This window comes from Talpa europaea, assembly GCF_964194135.1.
Source record: "Talpa europaea genome assembly, chromosome: 7".
Classification (NCBI taxonomy): Eukaryota; Metazoa; Chordata; class Mammalia; order Eulipotyphla; family Talpidae; genus Talpa; species Talpa europaea.
This window is the reverse complement of record NC_140074.1, coordinates 20,565,595-20,578,043: the sequence shown is the minus strand read 5'-3', so window position 1 is coordinate 20,578,043 and position 12,449 is coordinate 20,565,595. Positions and strand designations below refer to the sequence as shown.

Genomic DNA, 12,449 nt, shown 5'->3' with positions numbered 1-12,449 from the left:
ACACCACAGGCTTTCATACAGCCCTAAACTTCAGCCACAGGTGGAACCTCAGAAGTTGAGGCTAGCCCAGGCTTGGGGTAACTGATTAAAAGCAGGAACAGTGACAACAGTGACTTCTAGCTTACAGCTGGGGTTTGGGGGTAAGATGAAAGGAAGAATTTACACTTGCAGAGCCCCTGGTGGCCTAGGGGTTAAGTCTCAGTGCTGTTACTGCTAAGGCCTAAGTTTAATCCCGGGCCAGGGAGCTAACCCACATATGGCACAGCAGAACTTTCCTGTCTTTCCATATGCTCCAAATCCACCTGTTTTACTCCCCACTCTGTCTCTGCTGAATCCTCTCATTCCCCACACCTCTGACCTACAGCCCGGTTATTCTATGCTGGAAAAAAAAAAAAAAAAGAATTTATACTTGCACTATTTATTGAAGGTCCACATGTTCTTAACCCTAGGGGTGAAAGAATGAGTAAGTGTATGAGAGCTTGGAATCTCAGAATAAGGGCAGTCAAGGAAGTGAGTTCAAGACTACAAATAGGATGATTAGGGATGTGATCAGCATGCCAGGGGAATCATGAATCTGGACCATCCATTTTCTTTTAGCATATCCCGTAGCTCATTACATCCCACAGCCATGTTCCAGGCAACCTGGGTGCTCAGAGCCTGTGCCCAGATACTGTGGGGAAGTTTGTAAAGATCTAATGTCATCACATTTGCCCTCAGGCATATACAAACTGTAGGAATCACCTCTGGTATTTAACGTTGAGTCTCTCCAGGCCACTGGCTGCCACGTAGAGTGGATGAAAATACTGTGTTTCCTGTACTTCTTCATACACGGCTCTGACTTGGCTTAATGTAGTTGATTAAAAGATTCTCTTTTGAGTCCCATTTCATCCAAACTGGATCTTTATGGATGTGAAAACTTAAAACCAACTTTCTATGGCTTAGTCTTAAAATAAGAACCTTAATCTTTAAAAAATATTCTTGAATTGTGGACTCACAGTTGAGCCAAGCTCAGCTCCCTGAGCACCTCAATTAAAAAAAAAAAAAATTAAAAATTAGGTTTGTTTTCTTAAACCTAACATACATTAGTATTATTGCAATTTTTGTTTTTCTACATTATTTTAAACAAAAATAATTTTATTATTTCTGGCCCGGGTACCCTTTTCACTTTGGACTGCATTGTAGTGTATTCATAGTGTTTGACTTTTTACTTTCCATTAGGATACTATAAAACAAATGGACAAAAAAAAAAAAGAAAGAAAAATTTCTAATTAAAGCAGGAAATTAGGATTTCTTTTTCTATATTCTTCTTTCTTCAAACCCCCCTTTTTTATTAACTTTTAAAGTACTTTATGCCTTTTCTTTAGCTTTTCAACTTTCTGTTTCATATTCATTTGGGCACAAATTGTTCTCATTTAAAGACACATACTTTATTTTATTTTTTTTTAAAGATATATTTATTTATTTTACACAAGAACTGGGGCACAGGCTAGATGTGCAGAAGGGTGAGAGGATTCACCAGAGACAGAGCAGGGAACAGCACAGGCAGACTGATGAAATACACTGCTGAGGGGAGCAGCGGGCACAACAGGAGAGGTCTGCCACTCCATGTGGGATCCTCGCTGGCTGGCCAGGATCAAACCCGTGCTGCAGAGGTTGTGGACAGCTTCACAGAGTGGCGCTCAACTGCCTGCGCCACCAGAGGAGGCCCCATACTTTATTTTAGAAACAGGCTTACAGGGCCTCCCTGGTGGCACAAGGGGTTAAGATGCAGCACTATAAAGCTATCCGCAGCCTCTGCAGCAACGAGTTCAGTCTCTGGCCAGGGAGCTACCCATGTGGCACAGCAGACCTCTTCTGTCTCGCCCACTTCTCCCCTTGGAAGTGTTTCCCTATTTACTTCCTAGGCCTACATGTATGCAAACCAGGTGGGAGGCAGCATAATACAAAGAAAGAGTTATGACTTTGAAGCCACTTGCACTTGGGTTCAAATGTTGAGCCTGATAGTCACTGGCAATGCACTTGGGCAAGGCTCTTAACTTCTCTGGGCCTCTCCAGTGTTGAAAGATTACTTTCAGGACACAGAAGTCCCTCTGGGCCTATGTTGGTCTCACTCTTAAAACCTATAGCAGGTGTAAGGGTATTCAGTAGGGGAAGGAGTTTTGAATTTGGCCTAAATGAGAGCTGTGTCCAACTTACCATCTCCTGTGGCTGGTCCCTGTCATATCTCTACTGCCCCAGCCAATCAGGGCTGCATCGTCTGACTGGTTGCTTACTGATAGTGGGGGTGTCTTCACTGATACTGTTCTTCATTTTCACCCTAGTTCATTGACTGGCTCTTCAGCATCATGGGAAGCCCTCAAGAAGCCCTCTCAGCAAAATCCAGGGACCTTTTGAAAGGTATTACTTCTATGCCTTATGTTAAACACGAGTGAAAACCATCCAGTTGTCTGTGTTGCAGAACAGCTTCTAGTGTTTGTTGGTCCCTGAAAGGGGTCACCTTGGTTCAGTCTAGAACATCACCAAAGTGGCATTTTGAATAGGGAAGTGGATTTTAAATAAGAAGTGTAATGCCTTTAAATTTCACTTTCATTTAAATAGCTTGTGATTGTTTCATATAATAGTAAAGTATGACTTTAAAAATATCAATAAGAAAACTAAAAAGAAGGTAAAGAGGAATTCAGAATCCCACTTCCCAATGACAGTTTTGCCCCTTCTGTCTATGTTGATTATACACACTTATAATCACATAGCAATTTAAAAGTATACTTGTACACACTGAGTACTTCCTTTTTAAAAAAAGTATTTTAGCTTATTCTTACCCTGGCTTCATCAGTAGTACTTTTAATGATTGTGTCGTATTTTTTTTTTAAATAATAAATTTTATTTTTATATTCCCCATACAATTGCAACTCCCCCCCCATTCTGACCCCAGTACCTCCCCTCCCGCCCCCCACCCCCCAAAAAGTGTCTCTGGTTCATAGTTTTTTGTTGATTTTGATTTTCACTTTCTTATAGTTATTCATTTTCCTGGTCCCTTATTTAAGTTTTCTAGATTCCTGATATGAGTGAGACCATCTGATATTTTTCCTTTTCTTTCTGGCTTATTTTGCTGAGCATGATCCCTTCCAGCGCCATCCATGTTGCAGCAAATTGCATGTGTTTATCTTTTTTGAATGCTGAGTAATATTCCATGGTGTATATTTACCACATCTTCTTGATCCAGTCATCTATTTTTGGGCATTTGGGCTGTTTCCAAAGCTTAGCTATTGTAAACAGTGCTGCTATAAACATAGGGGTGCAGGTGCTCTTTGGAACTGATGTTTCTGTGTCCTTTGGGTAAATACCTAGGAGTGGAATTGCTGGATCATATGGAAGTTCTATGTTTAGTAGGTCCAGAAATCTCCACACAGCTCTCCATTGTGTTTGGACCAGTTTGCATTCCCACCAACAGTGCAGAAGAGTTCCTTTTTCTCCACAACCTCGCCAACATTTGTTGTTGCTAGTTTTTTTAATATGTGCCATTCTCACTGGTGTAAGATGGTATCTCATGGTAGTTTTGATTTGCATTTCCCTGATTACAAGTGATGTTGAACATTTTTTCATATGCCTGTTGGCCATTTGCATTTCCTCTTCAGAGAAGTTTCTTTTTAGCTCTTCTGCCCATTTTTTGACTGGATTATTTTCTTTGTTGTTGTTGAGTCTCATCAGCTCTTTGCAGATTTTTGTGATCAGTCCTTTATCATTAGTGTTGTGTGCAAAAATGTTCTCCTAGTCGGTGGGGTTTCTCTTTGTTTTTGTTATTGTCTCTTTTGCTGTGCAGAAGCTCTTTAATTTGATGTAGTCCCAGCTGTTTATCTTTGCCTTCACTATCACTGCTTTGGGTGATGTGTCTGTAAAGATGTCTTTGATGTGAATATCACGTAGTGTTTCGCCTATATTTCCTTCTATGTATTTTATGGTTTCAGGTCTTATGTCTAGTTCTTTAATCCATTTTGAGTTGATTTTTGTGTATGGTGTGAGGTAGTGGTCAAGCTCCATTTTTTTGCATGTAGCAACCCAGTTTTCCCAGCACCATTTATTGAACAAACTTTCTTTGCTCCAATGCATAGTCTTTGCTCCTTTGTCAAAGATTAGTTGACCATAAATCTGTGGGTTTATTTCTGGATTTTCTGTTCAATTTCATTGGTCTGTATGTCTGTTCTTGTTCCAGTACCATGCAGTTTTGATGATTATGGCTTTGTAGTATAGTTTGAAGTCTGGGAGTGTGATGCCTCCATTCCCTTCTTTTTTTTTTCAGGAGAGCTTTGGCTATTCGGGGTTTTTGGTGATTCCATATGAATTTCATCAATAATTGTTCTATTTCTTTGAAGAATGACATTGAAATTTTGATTGGAATAGCATTGAATTTGTATATTGCTTTTGGTGGGATGGCCATTTTAATAATGTTTATTCTTCCAATCCATGAGCAGGGGATGTCTTTCCATTTCTTTGTGTCTTCTTCTATTTCTTTTAACAGTGTTTTATAGTTTTCTTTGTATAGGTCCTTTACCTCTTTTGTTAGATTTATTCCCAAATATTTGATTTTTTTGTTTCGATAATAAAAGGGATGGTTTTTTTTTAATTTCTTCTTCAGATTTATTGTTTGTGTATAGGAAGGCTACTGACTTTTGCGTGTTGATTTTGTATCCTGCCACTTTACTGAACTGATTGATGAGTTGAATTAGTTTTTCTGTGGAGTTTTGGGGTTCTCTATGTATATTATCATATCATCTGCAAATAGTGGTAGTTTGATGATTGTGTCATATTTAAAGCAAGCCAAAAAAAAAAAAAAACCTCCTTTTCTCCCACCTAAGGTTTGATGGGATTCTCAGATTTGAAGATTATCAAGTAAGAGAAAGCCAAATTCTGACACCTTTCTGATCTAAATGACCTTTTGAAAGCTCCATCAAAGGCAACAGTGCACTTTATTTTTTGTCCCCTTAGCCACACTGCTGTCCTTGAGAATCTTCCCAGAGTTCAAGAAGAAAGCCGTATGGACCAAAGCCTATGGTTGGTGAACAGCTTTGCAGTGGCCAGCAGCATTCTCAGCTGGATGAAGAAAACCATGAAGCTTTTTCAGAATTTGGGTCTGGCATCGCTGAGACATGGTACAGGGAGTTAAGGGTCATGAAGGGGTGGCCACATAACTGACAGCTTGACATATGGTGCCAGGAGAAGGTGGCATTGTTTTGTTATCCGGGCCAGTTGAGTCTGAAATAAGAACTTGAATTTCCCCTTATTTGGCTAGAGTTCAATCTGAAAATTTTCTTTCTGAAAATTTGACTATGTCATCTCCTCCCACCTAAATCCTAGTAAAATAATCTTATGAATTTTGTGCATGTGACTTTTATTTGGTGTAAGGCATGAGGAAGGTTTTACTAGCAATACCAAACTATAGGGGAAACAGTGGCATCACAGAGTCTCCAAGAAGATACCAGTTAATTTAATGAATTGGACACTTGTTCATATGGATAAAAACACTCTGAAACTACACTACACATTTAAATAAGCATGGTATTAACCTTGACCATTAGCTCAATCAGATTCATTAATGGTGGCTTTAATTTTCTATTTTTTGGGGTTTTTGAATGCAAGTGAAATCTACTCTAATTCAAAATAGATTCAGCTGAAAATAAAGAGTTCACAATCCATGAAGTTTAAGAGTAGATTAATTCAGGCATAGCTGTACCCTGTGAATCAAACAGTGCCACCAGGCTTTGCACCTTGTGCGGTTAGTCTCCATAGCTGGTAAGGTGTCTGCCAGCAACCTCAAAAGGAAGGAAAGGTATCTGCTCATAGGTATGGCAGAGGAGATATGGGAAGGATGCTGGTTCACCGTGGTCACCTGGGAGTCGTTAACAATTATCCAGGTCCTAAGGTTTGGGGACCTCTGATTGACCAGGTCTGGATCATATGTCCAGTTGAGCTGGGTTTCCCCCTTAAGAAAGATGATGAGATGCTGGGCAATCAAAAAAAAAAAAAAAAAAGGCAAATTACTCCTTGAAGCCCAATCTTTTTTATTAAGTACAAATCTCCAATCAGGTTGATAGTGATCTAATGACAAGTAAATGAAGTGTAAGTGAATGTGACAATACCCAGAAGGTTTGCATTTTACTCAAGGGCTGGAGAGTCAGACATTTTAATTTTGATCTGTTGGCTAATTAGCTGTCCTCCACAGAGCCACTAATCAGGATTGTCTTTAACCAGCCATGTATATGCATATGTATATATGATCACTGGGGAGAAAATTTGTGCCACTGGATAATGTGCTTCTGTGTGTGTCATGCCTAGCAGTGCCTGGTACTTTGCATTCAGTGTTCCCAGGTAACATGCCTTCATGTTGTCACCTGCCTACCACTTAGGTTAAAAATAACTTGTTTTATTTTCCAAATATCTGATTTATGATTCCAATTTTCAAATATTTGTGTTTCATTAGGTAACTCACACTCTCTTCCTAGATCACAGGTTTTCTTTTGCTGAACTCCATAGAGAGCTGAGATGCTTACAGAGGAAGGGCATGGGAAGGTGAGCTCTAAAGTAGTATATATTTGCATTACTGAATATCATACATAACTTACTTAAAGGTTGGACTGGAGGGAAATTAATTCAAAGGTAGCAGAAAGGTGGAAAATTTACAGTAGAAGCCAGCTTCCCTCTCCTTCCCAACCACGTATGCTTTCTTATACTTCCCACCAATCAGAGGTTGAAATTCATCTCATATTTATTGTTAGATGCCAGCAATATTGTAAAGAGGTATTACTTTTTTAACATAGAGAAAAGTGGCAGAGCTATTCCTAGAACGAAGGCCTCAGAACTCAGACCCAGTATTCCTTCTACTATATCAGGATCATCAGCACCAACTTTAAGATGAAAATGCCCACCAAGGAGTCAACCTCATTCATGCTTAACATAGAGAACTGACACAGCCCTGCCTTATTAATAAGTCTCTGGAATTGGGAAGCTTAGGAGCTGTTGTGTGTAAAGGCTCACAGTCTTTATGGGTTGAAGGATCTTCGATTCCTGCGCGAGCTCGCAAACATGAACGGCAATAAAGAATAGCAAAGAGGAAGTGATCATTGAACTACTCTGCATCTTTTCCCTTGAGTCAGCAGACAGCTTGCTAAATGCTCAAGGAAAGGAACAAAGATTCTGTTCCATGCACTTAAAACCAGACTGCTTTATTTCAAATCAGCCCAGTATCTTCTCATGCAAATTTTGTCCCTAATTCTTTCCCTTAATAAAAAAAGAGTACGAGAGGGTACAAGCAAGGTATGTATCTATCCTCTCTGTTTGTTTTCAGTACTCAGGGGTTAATACAATTTTGCTATTCATGGAAACCCCTAAAGATTCTAAAATGTAAGATTCTGGGCCTCCCCTGGTGGTGCAGCGGTTGAGTGCTGGGCTGTGAAGCTGCCCGCAGCCTCTGCAAGCACCAGTTCGATCCCCGGCCACAGGCGAGGGTCCCGCATGGCACGCAGACCTCTCCTGCCTCGCCTGCTGCTCCCCTCAGCAGTGTATTTCGTCAGTCTGCCTGTTCTGTTCCCCGTTCTGGCTCTGGTGAATCCTCTCACCCTCCCGCGCTTCTGACTGTACCTAGTGCTTGTATAAATAAATAAATAAATCTTTAAAAAAAATAGCTGTAGAAAAAATTAAAATAGAATGTAAGGTTCTAAATTTGAAATTCTAAATGCTTTAAACTCTAACCATTCTAAGATACAGGTCACTCAAATAATAATACCCTTTCTCTTATGAATTTGCATGACCTCAGGTAAGAATAGAGTTAGTCCCTTCAGTTTGTTCTCTGGAAACAAAGTCTTTTTTCAACCAGATGTTCCAACTATACACAAAAAGAAATGTTTTCTTATAAGTCATCTTGTGTTAGTTTTTAAAAATCACAAGTTGCCAAGACAAATAGCCTGCTGGGATACACTAACAAATTAATGTGTGGGGTTAAAGACTTGTTTTGTGTCTCAGAAATATCCAAATACTATGATTCTTAATTTCAAGAGTGTACTTTGGAACAGATGTTAGAAGCCATGCAAGTGCCTAGAATCTTCTTTGAGTTTTATATCTAACATTATGGCTCTACAGTAACCAAGGCTGTTAATTTTTTAGAGTTAATGCCAAAGTTAACCTCCCCAAAAATAACTTTAACCAAAAATGATAATATTATATAAGGAGGAAGACTTCATTAAGAACTAAACTACCATCTTGAAATAACTTAGTCAATTTGAGAGTAAGCAATAACTTTAGATTTTTAGTAAACATGTTTGTTTAAAAGCTGCTGTTTTAGAAAATAAATCAGACCATTTGGTTAAGAGAGATGGAAACCTTTATTAAAGCCAGAGTTACAGGCTAGGTCTCTGTGTGGTCAGTTTGTATCTCTAACCCCAACCAACCAGCCTAATCAGTCAGAGCTGCAAGCATTTCAGATGGAACATGGCACAGAATGTAGCTGGAACAGTTCACATCTTCATCACATCTGTGGAAAGACATCTCACAGCATCATCCTCATCCATGCATGTGTATCACCATTGCTCTGGTTTTAGGTGACATCATATGTTTTTATGTTTCTGGAAGGACATGCTTCATTCTGATCTCGGAAACTCCAAAGTCTCATCTTTCTTAAATCACACACAAAGTTATGTATGAAGGTAATCTCCATAAACATTAAAAACTTCTTCAAAATTGCAATTTAGAAAGATCTTCTGTTTTTTCTCAAATATAGGAAACTTGTAAATAATTTCAACTTCATTATTGGATATGAAACTGAATTAAAAATTACATGATGACTCCATGGCTTTGGTTTTGTTAGGATTTATTTTTTATGTTATGCATACAAGGACTGGGGTATAGGCCAGAGGTGTGGAGGGGTGAGAGGTTTCACCAGAGACAGAATGGGGGCCAGAACAGGCAGATCTACTGAAATACACTGCTGAGGGGAGCAGCAGGCAAGACAGGAGGGGTCTGCTATGCCATGTGGGTTACCTCCCTGGCCAGGGATCAAACTCAAGCCACAGTGACTGGTGATAGCTTGATAGTACTGAGACTTTAACCCCTGCACCACCAGGGAGGCACTGGTTTTATTTTTTGACTGAAAGAAATAATTTAGCTTGCAAAGTAGTTGTGAGAATTAAAGGAAAGGATACAAAAATATGCTTTATACATTGTAAAATTTACTAGAAATGCTATCATTTTTATATGTTTCATTGAAAAATAGTAGCTGTCATACATAGGCTTAAGCCTGATGGCATCTACACTGGGACTTGTAGAAAGATAATGGAAATTTCTTCATTAAAAATTGGTCTCCTTAGCTATTAAAATATTTTAGGAGCAAATAAAACTTTCAGAAAAGATACTTGCATGTATTCTTTAAAGAACCTATATGTGTCTTCTGAATATGAGATACCTTTTGAGGTTAACCAAATGTAATTGAAATAATATCTAATTTAATCTGATTTCTTAAAATAGGTTTAAGATAGGTAGTAATCCATAAAGTCAGAATTGCCCAATTATGACTGTCTACCCTGCATCACCATACAAGGTACTAGGGTAAAAGTGAACAAGATCTGACGTTCCTGCCCTTATGGTGCTTTTGTTCAGAAAATATAAATCATAAACCCTTATGTGGCATAAACATCCAGAAGACTTTATACATTTCCTACTTTTGTATAGTCCTTTATAAGGTTTAATTTGCCATACTTGATTTGCTCTTCACAACCACCTTGGTCAGTTAAAGAAACTGAACTCAGCATTCAGTAAGCATTAGAGCTGGGTCTCCAGCCCAGTGCTATTAACCCCAGACCACATTCTCTCACGAGAGGCCGTGGATCGGCTGAATATCACAATGGAAGCACACAATAGACACAGTCATCTGATGACTGAAGGCATGTTTTTACTAATTGATTTTCATATGAAATTGTAATTTTTTGAAGATGAAATTTAAAACTCTAGCTATGCTTAGCAAAATAGACTAATTCCTATTTAGCATGTTGAAGGCATGTTTTGAAAGTATTTAAACACAAGGAAAAATGAATGTCATCTCAATTCTATGAACAAAAAAACTAAATCATAGGGTGGTTTTTATATAAATAGTTTATTAGTCATTTTCTGTCCAAAGATGAAATTCTTTAGGCCCAAAAGCAGTGGTTCTTAAACCACAGCGTGCATAAGGCTCATTTGTGGAGCCTGTCAAAATTCAGGTTCTTGAGCTCATTAGCAAAGCTGCTGACTCAACAGACCATTAGCGAAGCCCAGGAATCTGCCTGCTAAATAGGCACACTTGTTAATTCTGTGGCTCTTGTTCCATGGAATTTTGCTGAAAACAACTCTACGGAAAATGGCCATATCAAAATTGGCATAGCACGTAGCAGGCCCTGGAGAAAGTAAAAGTTATCTAAATGGAAGAAACAATGTTCTCAAAACAAAAATGCAAAAAGGATGTTAGGGAAAAGGGAGATAATTTTTAATTTTAATTTTAAATCACTAATACTTTAGCACAGTAAAATAAAATTGGGGGCCCTTTGGTGGCCTTGGAATAAAGTCTCAGCAGTACTAGCCAGGGAGCTAACCCACATATAGCAAAGCAGAGCTCTCCTGTCTGGCCTGCTGCTCCCCTCAACAGTGCATTTCAGTAGATCTGCCTGTTGTGCTCCCTGCTCTGTTTCTAGTGAATACTCTCACCCACCACATCTCTGGCCGACACCCCAGTTCTTCAACGCCAAAAGAAATAAATGTAACTGTACATAAACTTAATGTAAGATTCTCTGGAGAAACATTTGGATCATCCATTTCTGAAAGAAAATGTTCTTTTATGTGACAATTTGCAGAAGACAGGTTACATAAGGTATAATTTTAAAAAGAAAAATAGCACATTTCTCCTAGGAACTTCACTGAGATGCAGTTTAGTAATAAACTTGTTTGCGGGAAGTCTGGTAAACATTTTATAATGTGCCTGGCATACTGTAGGTATAAAACAGTGTTTCTTGAATGAACACAGGTGTGTGTATGTTTACTAAGGTTAACCTGTTTTTGAATTAAAATCTAAGAACAGGATGAATGTTTCTTGAAAAGCATACAGAAATAAAATGCACCAATACGAAATGGCTATATTTGGAAGAAGTGTTAGTTATTACTTTTCATTGAGCTACTTTGATGATGGTAAAACCCAGAGACGTTGATGTTACTTGTTGCATGAGCTTGTGTATATATGTATTTTATTTGTACTTTCAGGGTAGACCTATGCTGATTCAATTCTCCAAAGCAGTTTTATTCACTGCAGTTTTATTTACTTATTTGTCCCCAGCAGAGGCTCTGCTGAGATTGCTTGCTACTCCTTAGCTTGGGCTACCTGGAACATGAATCATTTGAAACTCCAGGGAAAGATCATTTTAAAAGTTATGTCTTATGCTTTCAAAATAGCTGATGCTTCCTATGTCATCTATATTAATTAGAGTTGAGAAACTAAACCTTTGATGATACTAAACAAAATGAAATGGAGATTTTGTGGACATACATTTCAGACAGTCAAAAGAAATCAATGTTGCAATTCAGGTAACATCTGATTACATATTTGCTGTCACTATGAAAGTGAACTTGAGTGGGAAAATAAAATGCATCCTCATTCTCATTAATTTCTAATGAAAGTAAGTTTCTTTCAATTATAAATATAGACAATCAACCACAGTAATACTGTGATTCTCTCATCTTAAGAAATCACAGATCTTCGTTATGTTAGTTGCTATAGATATCCGAAATTATTAATTCTCATCTCTATTTCAAAATTGCCATAATTAAGTAGGAAAATTAAGTAGGAAAATTCTTAAGGTAACTAGTTTTAAAAATTAAATTTTTATTTAACAATGAAAAGTTAATTTCTTATAATGACCTAATAAGGGGTGGTTTCTATACTTTTCATTTTAGTGATTCTCAGTGTGTATTTCAGCAATTTCGATCACCATCCTATTGGGATGAAGGCATAGGGATTCTACTCTTCAAACTATTCTTTCAGTAATTTTTTTTAAATTTAAAAGTAAAATAACCTTAAAGAGTAGAATACAGCTTTGAAAGGATAATTTTAATGTTTTAAAATTCCAACTATATTAATTTGTAAAGCTATACCTTTAATATTCACTTATTTTCAAACATTTTATCTAGTGAAAATAGATTCTCTTTTTTATGATTACATTTTTATTATCTAGTTAAGAACTAGGCACAAGATATGTATTACCCTGTTTATATAGTTACTGGCTAATAAAATTCTATAATTCTTTCAAAAGTGATGATATACTGTTGGTGCAGATATGATACTATTAGTCATTTATTCACACATATTTGAGATCTTCAAAAAGGGAGCATTTTCCAAAACTATAAATGATGACATATAACTTCTAGCAAGTAGCAATGAGAAT

The 12,449-nt window shown here is 37.7% G+C and overlaps 1 protein-coding gene across 3 annotated transcripts in view; it reads left to right on the top strand.

Annotated features, from left to right (window-relative positions):
- The window catches only part of FOCAD (focadhesin), a gene marked incomplete at both ends in the record, with an annotated part of 251,103 nt that extends 246,046 nt beyond the window's left edge, over positions 1-5,057 (top strand). For all 3 annotated transcript variants that reach the window (XM_084236533.1, XM_084236532.1, XM_084236531.1), the window contains 2 exons: positions 2,322-2,397; positions 4,984-5,057. In XM_084236533.1, coding sequence (XP_084092659.1) covers positions 2,322-2,397; positions 4,984-5,057 — 150 coding nt within the window. The remainder of the gene's footprint in view (positions 1-2,321; positions 2,398-4,983) is intronic.
- Between the last annotated feature and the right edge of the window lie 7,392 nt (positions 5,058-12,449).